At 39.8% G+C, this 21,341-nt stretch overlaps 2 protein-coding genes and 3 non-coding genes across 22 annotated transcripts in view; 1 reads left to right on the forward strand and 4 right to left on the reverse strand.

Annotated features, from left to right (window-relative positions):
• Positions 1-70: 70 nt before the first annotated feature.
• Positions 71-7,559, reverse strand: Gnl3 (G protein nucleolar 3). 2 transcript variants are annotated; one of them, XM_048355866.1, is made up of 15 exons: positions 7,445-7,559; positions 6,807-6,865; positions 5,940-6,077; positions 5,733-5,840; positions 5,012-5,092; positions 4,450-4,582; positions 3,823-3,932; positions 3,470-3,587; positions 2,535-2,622; positions 1,548-1,722; positions 1,289-1,431; positions 1,070-1,206; positions 817-989; positions 519-585; positions 71-422 (listed from the first exon to the last, which is right to left on the reverse strand). In XM_048355866.1, exons 1-15 carry the CDS (start codon positions 7,455-7,457, stop codon positions 340-342), a joined length of 1,626 nt encoding a protein of 541 aa, XP_048211823.1. In that variant the 5' UTR covers positions 7,458-7,559; the 3' UTR covers positions 71-339. The 2 variants fall into 2 exon arrangements, with proteins under 2 accessions (XP_048211823.1, XP_048211824.1); XM_048355867.1 differs by having other exon boundaries at positions 72-422; positions 522-585.
• Positions 1,777-1,854, reverse strand: LOC125358896. The gene has a single exon (XR_007212424.1). It is a non-coding gene; the product is annotated as a small nucleolar RNA SNORD69 (small nucleolar RNA).
• On the reverse strand, positions 3,690-3,770 carry LOC125358904. Its single transcript, XR_007212430.1, has one exon. It is a non-coding gene; the product is annotated as a small nucleolar RNA SNORD19B (small nucleolar RNA).
• On the reverse strand, positions 4,326-4,403 carry LOC125358895. The gene has a single exon (XR_007212423.1). It is a non-coding gene; the product is annotated as a small nucleolar RNA SNORD19 (small nucleolar RNA).
• A 107-nt stretch (positions 7,560-7,666) lies between the features above and the next one.
• Pbrm1 (polybromo 1) overlaps positions 7,667-21,341 on the forward strand; it is a 112,989-nt gene continuing 99,314 nt past the window's right edge. For 13 of the 17 annotated variants that reach the window (XM_048355844.1, XM_048355852.1, XM_048355853.1 and 10 more), the window contains exons 1-6: positions 7,678-7,812; positions 10,490-10,629; positions 10,855-10,972; positions 13,041-13,193; positions 15,964-16,061; positions 19,793-19,940. In XM_048355844.1, coding sequence (XP_048211801.1) covers positions 10,925-10,972; positions 13,041-13,193; positions 15,964-16,061; positions 19,793-19,940 — 447 coding nt within the window. In that variant the 5' untranslated portion in view covers positions 7,678-7,812; positions 10,490-10,629; positions 10,855-10,924. Of the gene's footprint in view, positions 7,813-10,489; positions 10,630-10,854; positions 10,973-13,040; positions 13,194-15,963; positions 16,062-19,792; positions 19,941-21,341 lie in introns of all 17 variants that reach the window. The other 4 variants (XM_048355846.1, XM_048355847.1, XM_048355860.1 and 1 more) reach the window with 4 other exon arrangements.

Genomic DNA, 21,341 nt, shown 5'->3' on the forward strand with positions numbered 1-21,341 from the left:
ACTGAGTGGTTTTTTACAGAAGACACTTTTTAAACGGTTTTGAGTGTTTAATGTAGTATATATACACCATGATCCACAGTCACAAAATTGCAGCCCATGTCATACTTAGCATGCATATATACATTAGCAGTGTGCTTGAAATGTAAATGTCTTAGAAAAGTACATCTTTTTCTGGGCATAGAGAGTGGGAAGATCACAAGCTGAGGAAACCCTAGGCTACACAGTCTCCAAAAAATAAAATTAAGACCACGAGCCAAGCCCCCTTAGTGGCTTCCACTTGCCTAATCTGAGAGCTAGGGAGTTATGATTTTAATTCTTTAAAAATATAAAGATGGTTGTTTATACATAATCTGTGCTGAAGTCATAAGCATCATCCTCTTTGGTAATTTTATCCAAAAGAAAAGAGCTTGCAGATGGTTCACCTAAATTAAAAAAAATTAAAGTGAAGTTTCATGCAAAAAAAAACAAACCAATTTGTGCCATAGGCTGCTTTCTTGAAAATCTCTCCCCCTACTCACCGGCTGCTGTAGTTTTTTCAGGCAGTAGTTCCTCTGTTATCTCTTTTGCAGGAGTCTTATTCCGTTCCTGTGAGACAGATAACAGATAAATGATAAAAGATTGGCAGCTCCTAGTCTCATCTGTACCAATTTGTACCTAAAACAAGTTAGTCTTGGAAGGTATACATGAGTAAGTTCCAAGCTAGTCATTTAAAACAAAACATCCTCCTCAAATACCTAAGTTATATGGTGCTTTCTTGAGCTGATTATCTCTAGCACCCTCTCACTTTACACATTTGTGCTAAAAACTTCAGCTTACATCAAGTTCTTCATTGTGCACACTTTCCTGGTCACTGTGGTTATTATCATCCTTCTGCCTTCTCTCTTTCTGTTTTGGCAATTCTTCAGGTATGTCTGTTTCCTCTATTATTCCATTTGTCAAACCCGAAGAGCAGAAAAGGATGCTATCGGCAAAATTAGGGCCCCTGATGGCTAGGGAAAGGAACAAAGTCCACATAAGTAGGTAAAATCTACTTTCCCAGCAGATAATAGCAGTGAAACATAAATCTCACCTTGTATACTATGTGTATTGTTCTTTTCTAGTTCTTCCAGATTAAAGCCCTTCCTCATGTCTGCCACAATATTCTCATTAAAATGTGGAGAAAGAGTCCAGGATGCAGGAGGATGGCAATAGTAACCTAATGAGGCGCTGGTAAAAAAAACACTATCTGTCAAAAACAATTCTTTTATTCTAGGTGGTCACCAAAATGCCACCAAAAATGAAGCCTTACCCTGTCCATTCAGACCACAGCAGCTTAGCAGCAGCTTCAATGTTCAGGCTTCCACCTTTTTGGTGCAGACCTCTTCTCTGAGCAAGTGTAGTAAAAAACTCTTCAGAATTCTTATAACTCGGGACAGTGTATTTTAGGACTACCTTAAAAATAAAGCACAAATTTGTCATTTATCTGCTACAGTGCAGATGATAGGAATTAAAGTATGTTTATAGTGGAAACTGGTGATGCCAAAAATAAGAGAAGTAGAGTCTTTTACCTGCCGAGCATCAGCCTGGGACAGGATGGCACTGGCAAATTCCATTGGTTTTAGCAATTCAATGCTTGTTGGACTCCGAAGAGCAAGTGCAGTAGAGGAGTTAAGTGGTGAGACAATGAAACTTGGACTGTCTATGACAGTGATCTGTTTGTCCAAGGGGACAACCTGCATGTTTCTGAAACAACAATGGAATTAATGGCACTGGGTTTATATGGAAGGCAAGAGACATAACATGAAGCTCAGGGTTGGATTGAACAAAACTCAACACAGCGAGTCAGATCCAATTTATCATCATTTGCTTCATGATTGTATGATAGTCACCCCCTCCACATGCAGCTACTCTCTTTCTTCTACCTGGCAAACATCTATACATTTCCCATAGCCAAACACAAACTTTTACCTTTACTTTAAAAAAAACAAAAAACAGTCCTGGGGTTGGAACTCAAGACTTGGTCCTTGGTAGGCAGGCACTCTTAACACTTGAGCCACATCCCCAGCCTAAACTTTACTTTCTTGAGGCAGCTCCCCACCACTTAAAAGACATTGAACCTAGAGCCTCACAGTTGCTAAGCTTGCTTGCTACTATTTGAGCCATACCACCAACCGCCTTCCCTGTTTAAAAGGAAAATTTTACTTATAACTGGAGATATGGCTCAAGTGACAGAGCACAAGTGTCAACAAAAAAGGTGTGTCTTTGCCCAGGCTGACCTTGAAGTTGTCATCTCCCTGCTTCTGGTTCTTATGTAGCTGGGATTACAGTTGTACATGATGCCCAGCTTCAGTTTTTATTTGAGACTGGGGCTTTGTAAATGCTAGGCAAGAGTTCTCTTCTATTTGAGTAACAATTGTAGCCTTATTTTTAAATTTTCTTTCAAACTAAATTGTGAGCAGCCAAGTCTATTGTTGGCTCTTCACTTTAAATGAGAAACAGCTTTCCTCAAGAGAACCAAAATAAAATCTTATCTATTATTAAACAGCTCAATTTACCTTGTAAGCCCCATGGCTATACCAACATTACATATCCATTCTTGTTTCAAGCTATTAATGATGCTGCTTTTCCCCACATTTGGGAACCCTACAAATAAATAGAAATTCACATTAGTCTGAAAATGATTTATTTTCCACTGCAAAATTCTATTTGCCTGAATTGGATCTTAGTATCTCCACTTAGTCCAATCTTCTTCCTCTTTCTTTCCTCCCAATACTGGGGGTTTGAATTGTACCAACTGAAGTCATGCTACCAGTTCCAGCTGCTATTCGCTTAACTGGAAAGAAGAATCTCATCTGTTCTGCCTAGGCTGGCTTCCAACCTTGGATTATCAGATCTGTTGCCTGAGTAGCAAGGATAAAAGGCATGAGCCATGAGCACCCAGCAATTCCTTCATTCTTGCACAATCACCTGTGAAAGGGCAAGAAAAACTTAAGCCAAGAATATGCATATATTCATTTGTGGAGCTGGGGATCAAATCCAGTACCTCACTAATGTCAGGCAAACACTTCACGACTGATTTATTCTCCAGCTACCAAAGTTCTTGCCAGGTGCTGGTGGCTCATGCCTGTAATTCTAGCTACTCAGGAGGCTGAGAAGTCCACAAGACGGTTAAAGGCAGAAGCAGATCTGTGGGCTCAAAGTGGTAGAACTCTAGCCCAGCCCCAGGATTGATGGGAAAAAAACACAAAAACTTATTTCAGTGCCCAATCTAACAAAGAAATAGACCTGGCAGCAATTAACTTCTTTCCTCTTTTTGTGCCTGTTATGGAGCTTGAACACTATCTACCAGCTTGTTTTTGTTCAAGTTAAATGCTCTACCACTTGAAACAAGCTCTACTTACAAGCCCTTGGTTTTACAAAAATGTTCTCATTTAGCCTGAGAAAAGTCTTTGGCACAACATTTAAATACGTAAAACATTATGAAACTCACCAATTACTCCAACCTGAATAGCTCTGCCATATGTCTCCTGTAAACCTCCAAGAAGTTTCCAAAGACTTTCTCTGCCAAAGCAGACCTTGCTTTTGAATGGAGCAGTTTTTTTCTTTACCTCCAAACATTAAAATCCCAAATGCATTAGTTTAATTACTGTGCTATAGGTAAAGGGATAAAGTCAAGCATCAGAACCTAGCTCTTAAATCTTTCAGATAATGTCTGGATGAAATCAGAGTTGGATCTTACTATTTTTCACTTAAAATCAATTATTTTGTAGCACATCATATTTCAACCATCCAAACTCTGAAAGAACCACATTTCCCCTCCCTAACAGTAATAGTAGTATATACCTTGGTTATCTTTTTCTTCTTCTGAACTGTTGAGGCTTTAAACACCACTGTTGGTAATTCTTTCTTCAGATAATTTAGCCAGTTCTCCAAATTCTCCTTTGGTATTAGGTCTAATAGGAATTAAGGATAAGACAAACGTCTTCAAGTTAGTCATTTTTTCAAATACAGATTTGACTATTGCTTACCTTTACCCACCCAAAAGAAATTACAAAATGAGAACAGCATAAATTTCCCATTATGCTGCCCAAACAAGGTCCACATGTATACTACACTTGTATAATTTGTCACATAAATCTGACTAATACTTAACACTGATCAGATGGGAGAATCTGGCACATCACCATCACTTTCTAATAAAATAAGACTACAGCAAACAGGATATACAACTCACATTCTTAGTTTTAAGTAAGTACTGAATGGCAAACAAAATATCAATCACTTGTAGAAACCACCTCCTCCCCAACATACAGCACTGTCTTTGGCAAACAAGAGCACACATGCTCTGGTTTGTTGAGGTCAGAGTTGGATCTTATCAGTCTTCAGTGATAGTCAAGACTGTTCAGATGTTTTCCTCATACCTCAATCAGTGCACACACAGGACTCACAAGGAAGACCCTTTTTCCTTACCTGATTTATTTAATACAAGTACTAGCTTTTTAGCTCCATTCTGAACAATAGCCTCTTCTACCTGAGGACACCGGCAACCAAGAGGATCTCTGGCATCCAATACCTCCAATAGAACATCTGACACTTCAATTACCTGTCAAAGAAGAAACAATAAGAACAATATTCCTGTGCGAACACTCAAATTCAGCCCTCTGGTATCATCTACTTGGCAACAAGGTGAGTTCAGAGTTGGATCTCATATCTTCATTATGGTATGAAGAATTAGCACACTCATCATTTCTCACAGGAAAGTAAAACATGTAAGCAGTTTAGAAGCCTGATAGACATGGATTTACAAGTGTAAATAACCCCAAATCTCTGAGTGCATGATCCACCCAGTTTATTATACAGTTTGGATAGACCTTCTGGCCTTGCTGAGAGGTATGAGGAATAATTATATCACCTATTTCCTCAATTAGTTTTCAGTTTCCTCCTTTACAAGGCTGGTGTCAGGTCAAGGAATGACCCACATCAATTTTCAAATCTGATTAACATTATTAGACACTGACCTAGACTGAGATACCTTTTTAAGTTCCTGACAGTGTAACTTCTTTGGATTCTGTTTGGCCAACTTGGCTTTCTTAGTTTTGCACTGTCCAAATTCCTAAAAGGATATAAAGATTAGAGGAATAAAACACAATTGGGGATAGAGCATTTGCAAGTTGTATCTTCATGTTTTTATATAGCTAGAGACTTTGGGCTGCATGTGGTGGCACACCTCTGTAATCCCAACTATTTGGGAGGCCTAGGTAGGAATACAATCCCAGGACACCTTGGGCAAATATCTGAAAAATAAAAGCAAAAAGGGATAGGTGTGGCTTAAGTGTTAAAGCACTTGCCTTGTAAATGTTCAAGGCCCTGAATTCAAACCCAAGTCTAGTGCACTCCTTGCCAAAGAGTCAAAACTGATTTTTTTTTCTTCCCAAGACCCATTAGACTACGTGTGTGTTTTTTCCTGTTGGTCGTAGGGCCTGAACTCTGGACCTGGGCGCTGTCCCTGAGCTTGTATGCTCAAGGTTAGCACTCTGCCATTTGAGCCACAGAGCCACTTTCAGTTTTCTGGTGGCTAATTTGAGGTAAGATAAGGACTTTCCTGCCTAGGCTGGCTTTGAACTGAGATCCTCAGATCTCAGCCTCCTGAGTAGCTAGGATTACAGGTTATGAGCCACCAGCGGCTGGTTATGTCCATGTTTTTACTTCTGCCTCAGAATTCATGTTCCACTTTTAGAAGGATGCAACCTTACCTCCTCAGGCTTCTCATTGGGTAGCTTATCAGAGTTATCTTCAAGTTTCCTTTTTATTCCTTGCTCTTTCTGTTTATCAAGTTTCTGCTGCTGTTTTAGTTCTTCAAGCTGTGTCCAAACAGTAAGAGAAATGAGCCAATGATTTTATTTGAAAAAAAAAAAAAACACCCACCTACACATTATTACTGACAGTTTCAGCTAACTTACCAGCTGTTTCCGTAGTTCAGCCTCCCGAAGAACAGCCTCTTTAAAAGGAGCACTGTTTGGAATTCCTAAGTCTTTCTTAGGTTTCTTGTGACCCCGTTTTTTAGCTTCTTTCCTTAATTTTCGATGGTGTTCTCTAACCTATTAGAAAAAAAATCATTTTGCAAAAATACCCAGTTTCTTTTAAAACAGGAATAAGTGATCTAACTGCAGTCTAGTTATAACTGTAAAATGAGAAAAGTGGAGCTTTGTCACCATAAAGCATATATGTATAAAGCCACAAGAAAATAACATTAAAAAGGAGAATCTCCTTTCATATGCTGGTGACTGTAATTCTAGCTCTTAGAAGGCCAAGATCTAAAAATTGAGCCAGCAGGGGCAGCAAAGTCTATGAGACTCTTATCTCCAATTACCCACTAAAAAGCCAGAAGTGGGACTGTGGTTCAAATGGTAAAGCACCAGCCCTGATGAGAAAAGGCCAAAGTGACAGTGGCTCAGGGACTCCATTCAACCTCAAAACTGCCCCTCCCCCCTCATTGCAGAGATTCTATTATATTAAGCAAAGTTTATAGATTTTCACATAGTCAGGGTACTGTACAACTCCACTTCTAAAGATTAAATGTGTGTGAGCTTATCCAATGCCTCCTTTTAAAATTCACTTTTATTGTCTAGGTGATGTAAAGAGGGGTCAGTTACATAAAGTAGTGAGTACATTTCTTGTCAAACTTGTTATCTCCTCCCTCATTTTTCTCCCACCTTCCCTCCTCCCCTCCAATTCCTTTATCATTATAACTTATTCTTACCTTCAGAAAAGGAATGAGACAGAAATCAGTTTAGTGATGTATTTGGTATGATGTTCTCAATACTTACCTTTTTTTTAATTTTATACCGCTTATGGCAGGTCATTCGTTTACTTGCTTTCTTCAACTCTATACATATTAAAAAGACCAGTCACAAATGAATGATGTGTAGGTGGTTTTGGTAATTACACTGTGCTATATTATGTCCTTTTCTGCGCTACATTAGTTATTATTGATCTAACGTTAAGAATTTTGGGGTACTAAATACAAACACGAATGTCACTTTTAAATCCCAAAATAGTACAGCCGAATGAAGCTAGTTTCCCCACAAGGACCCTTCCCCTACTAGAATAGGGTCACGTGAAGAAGCGTAGCATCCCAAACTACTGCCACCCGTGTTAAAACTCGTCTGCGAGGCGGCTCACGGCTACAGCCACACTCGGTCTGAAACCAGGCTCGGACGTTACCTCACAAAAACCTGGCCTGCCGCCCCCACCGCTCCGAGCCTAGGTACTCCTACTACAAAAGAGATCCGCAGTTAAACCGGATCGGCGGCGTGCCCGCGCGGTCCAACCCAACTGAGCGATGGCCTACTCCATATTCCACAGCCTATCTTCGCAGAGGCCAAGCCGAAGAGAGCCCCAGTGCGTTCCCGAATACCAGAAACCAACAGATACAGGGTCTCTTCAACCTGCGAACCCCACTCACTCGGTCGCTTCATGCTGGCTGGGAAGTCGGCAGTAGCAGGAGAAGCAACCGCGAGAACGTCTCTCCGCGAGCACCACGTGCGAACTGAGGCTAAGAACGAACGTCACGCATTCACGCTACTGCCGTAAAGTGCGGCTCCGTCCTTCCGCGTGTACGCGCACGTATTGTCGCGCAGAGCCAGGCTCGCTTGGCGGCCCGGGGCTGGTTTTGCGGCGGCGCTGGGAGGGGTGAGGGTTGTGAGGGCGGCGGGTGCCGGAGCGACAGCAGCGGCCGCGACCAGAGGAGCAATAGTAGCAGCCGTGGCGGCCACGGGGCGGGGCACGGCGGTCGGTGACCGCGGCCGGGGCTGCAGACGGCGGAGCGGCTGGGTAAGGCCGGGCCCGGGGCGGGCGGGACTGCTCTTCTACGGTCAGTTGCCGGGCCTTTGTGTGGGCCCGGACGAGCGGGAGCTTCGGCGGAGGCCCCGCCCTGGCCGTAGGGACGCGCCGGTCGGGCCGGGCGCGGGGCGGGGCGCGGTGGCGGGCCTCGAGATGGGCCCAGCAACCTAGCCGCACCTGCCGGCCGGGACAAAGGCGCGCCGCGGCCCGGAACTCCCCGCTCAGCGCTTTCCCGCTCGGCGCGGGGCAGCTTCGCAGCTGTCAACGTTTCCCCTAGTCTCCCGCGCCAGTGACAGGTCGGGCAAGTTCGTCCTCTCCTCGCCGCTCAGGGCCTCCCTTTTTTTGTTCCTTTTGGGTTCGGCACGAACTCTAATGCTTTTCTTCTGCTTAACGCCTAGCATTTTATTAATGGGACTTATATTTAATACAGGCAAGATAGTTCAGCGTCTTATCTGCAACATCACGGAGAATCGGGGTTTTCAAAACTACACATTTTCTGGTTTGAAACATCTTCCTAAGTTTTTTTTTTTCAGTTTTCTAAACGGGAAGGATAATTTTGATATAAGAAAGTAATGTTATAAAAGGTAGAAAGAGTAGCAAAAATATAGAAGAAATTCCTAATGGAATAGTAAAAATGTAGAAGAAATCCTGAAAAGCAAATGACAAATACACAGAAAAGTGGATGTAAAATTCCTAAAAATAAATATGGAAGGCTGTGTTGGAATAAAATATTTTAACCTGGACTCCTTAAAATTTATTTTGGATGTTTTCCCTCCTGTTTAGTAGTATTTTTTCAAACTATCATTCAAAAGCATATTGTACTCAAAGCGAATATTAAGAACATAATTTTTTCTTTAGTAATTGTAAAATATAAATTGACTCTTGGATCTGGAGATCTCAAATGGAATGAATATTGGAAAGTATCTTGAAGTATTTCAGATTAAAACAGTAACAATTATGTTTGATGATGAATGGGAGACCCTGGCCTATTTTCTCTGGCTTTGAGGAGTGCACAAAAATATTTCAATGATAGTGTACAATAATTCTCAAGAAAAGTAAATTGTAGTATATATAGTAGACTACTATCATACATTATATGGAAGAATTTATTTGGAAAAATATCTGAGTTTAAACAGGCTATAAAATAATTTGTGTGGTTTTTAATCACTTTTGTGTGTGTGTGATTACTGGGGTTTGAACTTAGGACATTGTGCTTGCTAAGCAGATCCTCTACTGTTTGAGCCAAGCCCCCAGCCCATTTAATCATGTTTGTTTATAATAAAAAAACATAATTAAGGAATAAATATTAGTCTCGATATAAATGGTAAGAGTAGTGTTTCTGTGAGAAGTAAGATTATAGTTGCCTTTTTTTCTGCCTTTAAATCTTCTGTTTTCTAAGAATTTTGTTTTAAGTGTATAACAAACTAAACACTAGAAACACAAGAGAACACTAAAAGTTTGTAAACTTAAAAAATTGGCTGTAATTTGTATTCTTGTTGGACATTATGAAACATGCTTCATAGCCCACTGTGTATTAGTTGTCAAACATTGGAATTTGTGACTGTAAATAAGCCCATCTTAATACCTGGAATTATACTCTTGAATCTTTTTCTTCCTGAAAAGTCAAAACAAAACAAAACAACATTGAAAGGATGCCTACAGGTCTTTGATCTAAAAGTCTCAGGCCTCACTTAAGTTCCCTTTCAGTGCATTTCTTAAAGAGATTGATTGGGCACCCAGTCTGTACCTAACACTATTCTACAGGGTAGGATTGAAAAAAAATAAAGAGAATCCTATTTTTGTGCCCAGGAAGCATGTAGTACTAGAGTTATGCCTTGGAGTTTCAAAGACATTTCATGTATATAGTTTCTTACTGTCAAGCAATCCGAAAGATTATGTGTGGATGTGGGTGTGAGTGTGAGTGTATGTGGATGTGTATGTGTATGTGTATTTTCAGTTTAGAGATGGAGCAGATCTGAGAAGTTATAACTCAGGCAACATCAGATAGATGATTAGAGCTGGAACATCAGGGACTCCTAATCTTCTGAATACAGATCCTGTTGCTTCTTTCACCTCAGAACATTGCCTTGGTAGCTGGATATGGTGTACCATGGCCAGTTAGTGCCAGCTATTGAGGAGGTAAATGCAGGAGTTATATTGGTTTGAGGCCAACCTTGGAAAAGTTAGCCATACCCTCTCAAAATCAAAATGCAAAATGAAAGGACTGGGAACATGGCTCAAGAGGTAGAGCATTTGTGTAGCAAGCTAGAAGGCCCTGGGATCAATTTCCAGTAACATAGGAACGTTTCCTCTGTTGCCAGACTTCCATATTACATATTAAAACGTGTCCTTTGCCCCACAAAAGTACACATAAAAAAGGATACCTAAGTTAATATTTTTCTTATATTACCAAAGGGAACTGATGATTCAAAGATTTTTGGATATTGTATCATAAGCTAAATACACTTTTTTTGTCATTTGATTTTCAGGGAATTATTTTTTTTAATTGAACTGCCAAAATAGTTGAAACCTTCTAAAACCTTGCTAAACTTATTTGATGTCTTTCTGATGCAGATAGGACTTTTGGAAAGAAATGTTGTTTTTCTCTGAATGGGGGGTGGGAGTTTTCCAAACTCTGCTCACATGAGCCATTCTTGGTTTGTTCCAGCTTGCCAACACTTGGTGTCACATGTGAGCCTCCCACATGTGTTCACTCTTCATCCCAGCTCTGTGATTGAACTCTGCTCTTATTGAATAGGGGGCAATTGGGCAGGCATGCTTCATTCCTGGAGTTGACAGTCGTTCCATGTGAGTAAGGGGAACCTCAGTGAGACATCCTTAAACATAAAAGCATTTGGTTTTAAAATGAAAATGTCAGGTGCTAAAGACAACTGGTATGCCTGGTTTGTTTTTGTTACTGTCTTCTTTATCTTACTTTAAGCAATTCTATTTGAATGTTTTCTGTCTATTCATATTTATTGTTACTCTTTCTGACTCTTCTATTTCTCCTTTCTGTGCCTTGTTCTCTTTCAGTTTTGAATAGACTAACACTGAATCTAAAGCCCTACCTTCTCTCACTGGTTTTACTTGGCCTTCAGACATAATGAGGAGACTGGCTTTTCGAGGTGCTGGTTGTGCTCTGGTAAAGCTGGTAAATTACTGATAATCTACAACCTTACCCCCTTCTGTCATTCCTTGTGCTTTCCCTTCCCCCTTCTTAAATTTTTATTAGACTCCTCCTGTGTTCATCAAATTCACCTGTGTCCTTGTCATAGATTGTAATGAAAAATTCTTAATTTCTTTAAGATAAGGAATTGGAGGTTAGTTTATCAGCTTTTTGTAAAACAAAAACCTAGCCAGATGCCTATGGCTTACACCTGTAATCCCAGCTACTCAGAAGGCTGAGATCCGAGGATCATGGTTCAAAGCCAGCCTGGGCAGGAAAGTCCAGGAGACGCTTATGTCCAATAAACTACTCAAAAGCCAGAAGTGGCACTGTGGCTCAAGTGGTACAGTGCTAGCCTTGAGCCAAAAAAAGCTCACGGACAGTGCCCAGCATTCAGGCCCCAGGACTGGCCAAAACCAAAAGAACAAAAAAAATCAACAAAGCTTGGCTAGGTTGGGTCCAAGCTTTTAGCCAACTTCAAACTAAGAATATAGCAAATCAGTGCCTAAAGGAAAAAGAAATTTGATCATTATAGGTTCTACTTTTTAAACCTTGTGGATCAGAGAAAGAGATAGGAGATTCCCTTTTTCTTAGTTGCTCATAGGAATTTTTTTTATTAGCTTGTTTTGTTCTTGCTTGCTTTTTTTGTTTGTTTGTTTTCTGGTGCCAGTTCTGAAGCTTGAATTTAACTCAGGGCAGGACCTCTGTCCCTGAGCTTTTATTGCTCAATCTAGTACTCTATCACTTGAGCTACAGCTCCACTTCTGGCTTTTCGGTGGTTAATTGGAGATAAGAGTATCACTTTCCTAATCCAATTGTTTCAAACTGCAGTTCTCAGATCTCAGCCTCTTTAGTAGCTAGGATTACAGATGTGAGCCGTAGGCTACCAGCTATTGCTGGAGATCCCCAACTTTTTTCTCTTTGTGCTATGGGCAACCAGTGCTTTACTGTTCCTATCCATTCAGCTACTAGCATATTAATTCCTGAAATTGAATGTAGATGAGTAAATTTGGGGTTCATTTTTTTTCTTTTAGCTTTTGAACTTTAGATAAGACCTTTGAAATCACAATAAACTGATACTGTTGTTAAATTTTGCAGAAGTTCTTCTGTATATACCCTTTGTAGCAGTGGTTACATTTCTTGTGTTATAGTCAAAATGCATAGATTTGTACAATTGTATTTGAATTGTTTCTTAGCAGTTAGCTTAGGGCTGAGAGCAAATATAATGTATTTCTGAATGTCCAAACAGGACCTAAAAGCTTATATATAAGGTAGTCTTCTGGATTATCTAGAGAGACTTGGAGCTATTATGTGTGGATATAGAGTACAACATGTAATTGAAAGGGAAGTTACTCTGTATTTAGAGAACTCTCATAGCACAGCTTTGCTATTTCTGACTACATATGGACATTAAGTGTTTTTCGGAGAGATAATATCATGGATTCTGCTTTAATGAATGGGGAAAATTCATTTTCAGGGTATTAATTTTAGGGTAGAAAGATTATGGTCCTCTGTCCCTTACTTTGTTTTTTATATTACACATTTGCCTTAGGCCGTGCTTCTTAATCTTTTGCACATCATGGCCTACTTGGGAAGTAGTGACAATTATAAAGTACACAAAAAAGCAGATGAGGCTGCTGACTCTAGAAGTGACTACCTTGGAGCTTCTGTCTCCCAGGCCTGCCTAGCTGCTCCAAAGGCTTAGGGATTAACCTGCAACATACTGTTAAAATCTCTACACATGGGGTGGTAAACTCCAGTCTAGGGTACGTTTGGGACCAGAAGTGGTTGAAGCATTCAATGTTTGTGGTACACAAATGAGTATAGTTCTGCTGAGATTGGCCCATAAAAATTGATAGTGTAGTATTCTGGTAAGTGAAAATGAGGTCCAGGATTTTTTTGTTTTTGTTTTTCCCTTAGGAATTTATAGCTAGTTTAACTCCCTTGGAACAATTAAAGTACTCAAACAGAAATTTTGGTGGTAGGTTACCAGCTGAAGGCTTGGTGACAGTTGCAGTTTATAAATAAGAATATGACTAATTCTTTCTTATAGAAGAAGTTGGATTCCATGGGTTCCAAGAGAAGAAGAGCTACATCCCCTTCCAGCAGTGTCAGCGGGGATTTTGATGATGGGCACCATTCTATCCCCACACCAGGCCCAAGCAGGAAAAGGCGGAGACTTTCCAATCTTCCAACTGTAGATCCTGTGAGTAGCGTGGACTGCATGATTTCTACCTCCCATCTTTCTCTTGTTTCCCTAATGGTGAAGCAATTGAAATGAAAGGCCTCACTATTCTCTTTGGCTTGATAAAGTTAACCTTTCTCTTAAGAAAAGTGGTATTAGCCAAAAGTCTTACAGTAATAGTAAAATAGTGTGAAATAAAGAATATCAGTGTGTTGTATGTCATGTACTCATTTAATAGTTGTATAGTTGTATACCTGCTATGTGATAAGCACTGATGTAGTAATTGAAATTTAGTTGTGAATAATTCAAGCTCATTTTTCACAAGATTCCAATGTAGAAAAAGCAGAACTTAAACAAGTAAATAACAATAAAGTACTATCAGCTAATAAGTGCTAAGAAGAAAAGGTTGGATGATTTTTGGCTGTTAGGGCTTTGGTCTTCTAGAAGATTCTCTGTGGTGCTAATAAGGCACTAGCCATGCTGGGTCAGAGATGGGTTATTGTATTGTGATTGCAGACAGATGGTCAGGGAGGAGAAGGAAATGGGTATGCTCTACCCAGTCAGAGTACACAGCCCTTCAACAGGCTATAGTAGGAGTCTAGAGTTTTGAAAAGGGTGAAAAAGTGCACCAGTGAACTTACAACTAGATAGAATGGAGGGACTGGGAGAGAGTGAGGGAACAGAAGACATTGTAGGAAAGGAAATGTACTCATTATCTGACTTTTGTAATTATAATCTCTCTCTACACCACCTTTAAAACAAAAAAGTAAATTTTTAAAAAATAATAATTTTGATATTTGAAGCCAGGTGCCAGTGGCTCATGCCTGTAATCTTAACTACTCAGGAGGCTGAGGTCTGAGGATCACAGTTTAAAGCCAACCCGGGTGGGAAAATCTGTAAGACTCTTTATCTCCCAATTAACCACCAGAAAATCAAAGGTTCAAAGTGATAGAGTGGTAGCCTTGAATGGAAAAGCCTCAGCACCTGGACTCTGAGTTCAAGCTCCACTACCGAAAAAAAAAAATTACATTTTTGGCCCTGGCACCAATAGCATGATCTGAAGAACACAGTTTAAGGCCAGCCCAGGCAGGCAAGTGTGAGACTCTCATGTCCAGCTAACCACGAAAAAGCTAGAAGTGGACCTGTGGGTCAAGTGATAATGTCAGCCTTAAACAAAAGAGCTAAGGGAAAATGCTCAGGCCCTGAGTTCAAGACCTAGTACTGGCAAACACACAAAGTATTTACATACACACAAAGTATTTAGATTTTATTTCCTTTCTTTCTAAAAAGCACAGCTTTTGGGTGATTTCACCCCTTACATTTTTTTTTTTTTTTTTTTTTTTGGCCAGTCCTGGGCCTTGGACTCAGGGCCTGAGCACTGTCCCTGGCTTCTTCCCGCTCAAGGCTAGCATTCTGCCACTTGAGCCACAGCGCCGCTTCTGGCCGTTTTTTCTGTATATGTGGTGCTGGGGAATCGAACCTAGGGCCTCGTGTATACGAGGCAGGCACTCTTGCCACTAGGCTATATCCCCAGCCCTCCCTTACATTTTTTGTTAGCATCAATTAGTTGTACCAGGGGGTTTCACTATGGTATGTTCATATATACATAGAATTAGTCACAGAATCAAACTTACATCCTGTTGGATGATTTAAGAAAAATTTTTTTCATTTTGACATAACATACTGTGTAGCTCAGGCTAGCCTCCAACTCATGATCCTCCTATCTCAGCTTCCTGAGTGCTGGGATTACAGGTGTGTGACATCATACCAGCTTTTTGAATGATTTTTAAACAAGAGACTAACATTAACTAATTTATTTTAGTATAAAAGAATGCAGTAATGCTAGCCCTGTGCTGGTGGCTCACACCTGTAATCCTAGCTATGCAGGAGGCTGAGATCTCAGGATCTCGGTTCAAAGCCAGCCTGGGCAGGAATGTCCATGAGGATCATCTCCAATTAACCACTGGAAAACCAGAAGTGGCACTGTGGCTCAAGTGGTAGAGCACTAGACTTGAGCTGAAGAGCTCAGAGACAGTGCCCAGGCCCAGAGTTCAAACCCCACAACTGACTACCCCCCTAAAAAAAAAAGAAGAATGGCAATGCAAATTTAATCAAAGGTGTACCAAAAAAAAAAAAACACACACACTTCATTCAGTTATTTTAAAGGAGAAATCGTGGATTTAGAAGTATGGCTCAGTTGGTAGAGCACTAACCAGTGAGTAAAAGTATTAAGTACTGAGTTCAAATCCTCATCCTGGATCAAAAAACAGAAATCCTGTCAACATGTTTCAGACTTCATTTCCCATCTGAATTTGAATATCAGTGTTTTTAGTCTTTTTTTTTTTTCCAGGGTGGGGTGGGGCGCAGAGGTGAGTACCAGTCCTGGGGCTTGAACTCAGAGCCTGGGTGCTGCCCCTGAGCTTTTTTGCTCAAGGCTAGCACTTTGCCACTTGAGCCACAGCTCTGTTTCTGGCCTTTTGGTGGTTAATTGGTTGTTTTTATGTTTGTTTGTTTTTAACTGTATTTTTTTTTCTGGTCTTTTCTTTTTTGGTACTGGGGATTGAACTCAGGACGTTGCACTTGCTAGGCAAGCGCTTTGCCACTGAGCCACATCCCAGCCTTTGCTGGTTATTTGGAGATGAGAGTCTCACAGACTTTCCTGCTCAGGCTGGTATTGAACCATGACCCTCAGCTCTCAGCAATCTGAGTAGCTAGAATTACAGGAGTGAGCCACCAGCACCTGGAGGCTTTCTGTTAACTTTTAAGTGATTTTTCTTTTTCCTTTATATAGATTGCTGTGTGCCATGAACTCTACAACACCATCCGAGACTATAAGGATGAGCAGGGTAGGCTCCTCTGTGAGCTCTTCATCAGGGCACCGAAACGAAGGTGAGTTGGAGACATCAGACAGGGCCCATGTTTAAAGTGGTAATTGAGTTTCCCTTTGGAAGGAATGGCTTAAATGATACTGGGTCTAATTTTAGCCCTATTTGCCAAAATATAGTATGGGTTTTATTTTAAATTGTAGTAAAGAACATAGGGATGGGAAAGTGGCTTAGTGGTAGAGTGCTTGCCTAGCATGCATGAAGCCCTGGGTTCCATTCCTTAGCACCACATAAATAGAAAAGGCCAGAGTGGTGCTGTGGTACAGTGCTAGCCTTGAGCAAAAAGCTCAGGAACAGTGCTGAGGCCCTGAGTTCAAGCCCCACAACTGGCCAAAAAAGAATGACATATAGATTATGCTTAATCATTTTTAAGTATATAGTTCAAAAAATCAAAATATTAACACTTGTGTAACAACCTCCAGAACTTTAAAAAAAAATCTCTTTTAAAATTATACTCACTAAACAGCACTCCATTTCCCCTTGTTCCCAGCTCCTGGCAAACATATTTTGTTTCTATGAATTTGACTATTTTAGCTACCTCATACAAGTAGAATAATAATTTCTCTTTATAACTGGTTTATTTCCCTCAGCATAATGCCTTGAAGGTTATTAGTCTATAATGTACTATGTGACAGAATTTCCTTCCTTTTTTAAAGGTAAATAATACTCCATTGTGAGTGCAAATCATATTCTTCTCTTAATGGATTCTATAGTTGTTTACATTTCCTTGCTGTTGGGAATAGTGCTACAGTGAGCCTTGATATGCAATTCCATATTTGAGATTCTGCTTTCAACTCTTAGGTATATATACCCAGATTGTTGGAACATATGGTAATTCTTCTGATTCTTTGTGTAAGTACTACATTATGATCAAATGTGGCTTATGCCTGTCATCCTAGCTCCTTAGAAGACAGAGATATGAGGAACATGGTTCAAAGCCAGCCTGGATGGGAAAGTCTGTGAGATTCTTATCTCTTGTAGAGCTGGAAATGGAGCTGTGGCTCAAATGGTAGAGTGCTAGCCTTGAACAAAAAAGCTTAGGGATATTGACAGGCCCTGACTTCAAGCCCCAGAACCAGCACAAGAAAAACAAAAACACCACCTGACTGGTGTAAAGAGGGGTCTACATAGGGTTTTAAAAAGGTGAGGAGAACAACATGGGACAGAAGTAGGATAGCAGCAGGAAGAAACTGATTACATGCAGGACCTCAGTCATGCTTGTAAATATATTGAATATAGTGGGGACCAGGTTTTTCATCATCTGAGAGGGAGAATATAAATACAGATAGAAACCTGGAATGAGTCCTGTGATTAGAATGAATCCTGTATTGGGTTGGAATTATTAATATTTGTGTGAATTTGTGGTTTCCAACATAGGGAGATAAAAAAATATAAATATAACCAAACATACATATATTCCCTAGCTCTGTGTATTAAAACAACTTAGAAACAACAACATCATAGAAACAGTCACCTCTTGTACTCAGATCTGGCTCTGTGTGTGTGTGTGTGTGTGTATTTGTTGGTCCTGGGTCTTGAACTCAGTGCCTGGGTATTATCCCTGAACTTTTTTGCTCAAGGCTAGCAATCTACCACTTGAGCCACAGTTCCATCTTGGCTTTTTTGTAGTTAATTGGAGATAAGAGTCTCATGGACTTTCCTGTCCAGGCTGGCTTTGAACTGTGATCCTCAGGTCTCAGCCTAAGTAGCTGGAATTACAGGAATAAGCCACCAGAGCCCTGCTTTCTGGTTTCTCTTAATAGTAAATGGTATTTAAAAAGCAAGATCTGATGCTGGGTGCTGGTGGCTCATACCTGTAATCCTAGCTACTCAGGAGGCTGAGATCTGAGGATCGCAGTTCAAACCCAACCCTGGCAGAAAAGTCCTTGAGACTCTTTCCTCAAGTTAATCTCCAGGAAACTGAAAGTAGATCTGTGGCTCTAAGTGGTAGAGTCACTAGCCTTCAGTACAAAATTAGCTCAGGGACAGTTTCCAGGCCCTGAGTTTAAGACCCATGACCAAAAAGAAAAGAAAACCCAGAATTTTTTGGAAAAATAGCTGATTATCAGAGTTGGGACAAAGTAGGTAGATGAATCTCGAGAGGAAAGGGGGGGCAGGGAGAAGAGGAATAAACCAACAGATCTGTGCACCAGTGACTCCGGACTATAATCCAAACTATTTAGGGGGCTGAAGTCTAAGGAACAGAGTTTGAAACCAGTTTAGTTAGATAGATCTGGTCTGGGACACTCTTATCTCCAATTAACTAGCAAAAGGCTGGAAATAGAGATGTTTTTCAAGTAGTAGAGCACCAGCCTTGAGAAAAAAAGCTAAATGAGATAAAAATTCTCTGTTCAAGCCTCAGTATCAGCACAAAAACAAAAAAGAGAGAAAGAAAGAAAAAAAAGTAACAACAAAAATAGTAGCTGTCTTAAATGGACTCCTACTGGCCCAACCTAAAGCAGTAATGAGCATCAAAATAATTTGATTATCATAAGCTGGGCACTGATGCCTCACACTTGTAATCCTAGCTACTCAGGAGGCTGAGATCAGAGGATCATGATTTGAAGCTAACTCTGGCAGGAAAGTCTGTGATACTCTTGTCTCCAATTAACCACTAGAAAAAAACCGGAAGTGATGCTGTGGCTCAAAGTGATAGAATATCAGCCTTGAGTGAAAAAGCTCAGCACAGTGCTCAGGCCCTGAGTTCAAGCCCCATGTCCAACAACCACAACAAAAAACTACCATTATAATTGCCTTTGAAGTTCCATTGTGTCTCTCACTATACTTCCCACTAAGATAACAATCACTATCTTGAATTTCTCCATCTTTCCTTTTTTTTGAGGATTGAATCCAGACTTTTTGCATGCAAGGCAAGTGCTCTACTACAGAACTACATCCTTAGTCCCATTGTCCTAAATTTTTAGTTTAGTATTTCTACACTTTTTTCTTTTTAAATATGATTGGTCATATTTAAACTTATCCTTTCCTGTTTGGTAAGCTCCTTAAGCCAAAGAATTTGTCTTTCTCCTTTGTACCTTTTTTTTGGGGGGGGGGTTAGTTGTGGGGCTTGAACTTAGGGCCCAGGCACTATTCCTGAGTTCTTTATGCTCAAGGGTAGCGCTCGACTACCTTGAGGCACAGCTCCACTTTCAGTTTTCTGGTGTTTAACTGGAGGTAAGAGTCTCATCAACTTTCCTGCCCAGACTGGCTTCAAACTACAATCCTCAGATTGTAGCTAGGATTATAGGTACGAGCCACCAGTTCTCTGCTTCCTTTGTAACTTTATTAGTTGATATTAGAGTAAAATATTAATAATAGGCACTTAAAAGAATTTGACAAGAAAAGGCACTGTGGTCATTAAATGGAGAAAGATAATGCATTTTGAAAGTTTAAATCTTTATCTGATTTCAGCTACTTTTGAACACAAGGAAAGGCGAGTCATCTTTATTTATAGAAGGTACCATTGACCTGGGCTTAATTCTGATGTCTTAAACTTTACATATTTAGCCCATCACAGATGTTAAATAAAGGTTTTTATAACATTAAATTTATGCTGTGAAAAGATAACACATCTGCACCTTTTTTATTTTTAGTTCTGATAATGGGAGTAAGTCTGATGGCAGATTCTAATTTGGTCTATCAAATGAAATGGTGCATTATATCACAAATACTTTCAAAGTATAACTTTTCATGTACTTTGTGTTATTATCATTAAAAATATTTAAATTGTAACAGAAATCAGCCAGACTATTATGAAGTGGTTTCTCAGCCCATTGACTTGATGAAAATTCAACAGAAACTAAAAATGGAAGAGTATGATGATGTTAATCTGCTGACTGCTGACTTCCAGCTGCTTTTTAACAATGCAAAGGCCTATTATAAGGTAAGAATACATCAAATATGGAAGGTACCCACTTTGATAGTTGTTTAACTTTTTAATATTTACCAATCTAGAAGATTAGTAGTGATTTCTGTGTGTGTTTGAGTTTGCCACTTCCCCTCTATATTGGAGCTTGAACTCGGGACTTTGATCTTGGATTCTTTTGCTCATGGTTAGTGATTTTGCACTTGAGCCACTACTCAAGTTCCAGTCTTTTTCTGGTTAATTGGAGATTTTTCTGTTCTGGCTGTTTTGAACCATGATCTTCAAATCTCAGTCTCCTGAATAGAGTATTAGCATTATAGTTGTGACCACTGGCACCCAGCTTTTTATCTTTTTGTACTGGACCTTGAACTTTGAGCTTCTTGCTGTTGCTCAGCTTTCTTCCTCACTGTGGGCTGGCACTCTTTACCACTTGAGCTGTGCCTCCAGCCCTCCCACTTCTTTTTCGGCAGTGTCTCACTGTGTGGTTGAGTCTGGCTTCGGACTTAAATAACTTTCAATTACATGTTTCAACTCTTACACTATTTGTCTGTCTTTTGTCTTTTTTTCTTTGAATGCTAGGGATTGAATCCAGGGTGTCAGGCACTAAGCATACACTATAACACTACATCCCTGGCCTCTATTTTATGGTATCTTTATTTTTGTTGTTGTTTTTGTTTCTTTATTGTGAAAGTGATGTGCAGAGGGGTTACAGTTTCATATGTAAGGCAGTGAGTACATTTCTTATCCAACTTGTTACCTCCTCCTTCATTTTTCCCCTATAGTATCTTTACTGATGAGCAGGCATTTTTTATTTTGGTAAAACTAAATTTATCGTTCTTGTGATGTGTACTTTTGTGTCTTGTTTCATAAATTCCTCTTGCATTCTAAGGCTATATAGTTTTTTATATATAAGCTGTTAGTGCAGTTGGGTTTAATTTTTTTTTCTTGTCTTTTTTTTTTTTTGCCAGTTCTGAGACTTGAACTCAGTGCCTGAGCACTGTCTCTAAGGTTCTTTTGCCCAAGGCTACCACTCTATTATACTTTAAACTTTTCATAACCTTTGAACAGTGATGTATATCTTACAAATAGTATATGGAAATTTCTTTTAATGCAAAATAATTATTTTCATGCTTTATCCTTTAAATTGACTTCCATAACATGTTAATAATCATTTTTTAATTTTAATTTTTTGTATAATTTTGTGTAATTGTTACAAAGGTGGTTAACAGAAGGGTTATGTAAAATAATCATTATTTTTTCTTTAGCAAATTACTTGTCTTAGATTTTGTCTTCCTATAATGGAATAGGGCACAAATAATTTGATTTCAGAATGTTTTTGAACCATGCAGTTTAGGCAGGTGCTGGTGGCTCATGCCTGTAACTGTAGGTACTTAGGAGACTGAGATCTGAGATTCGTGT

Source organism: Perognathus longimembris, chromosome 10 (genome assembly GCF_023159225.1).
Source record: "Perognathus longimembris pacificus isolate PPM17 chromosome 10, ASM2315922v1, whole genome shotgun sequence".
Classification (NCBI taxonomy): Eukaryota; Metazoa; Chordata; class Mammalia; order Rodentia; family Heteromyidae; genus Perognathus; species Perognathus longimembris.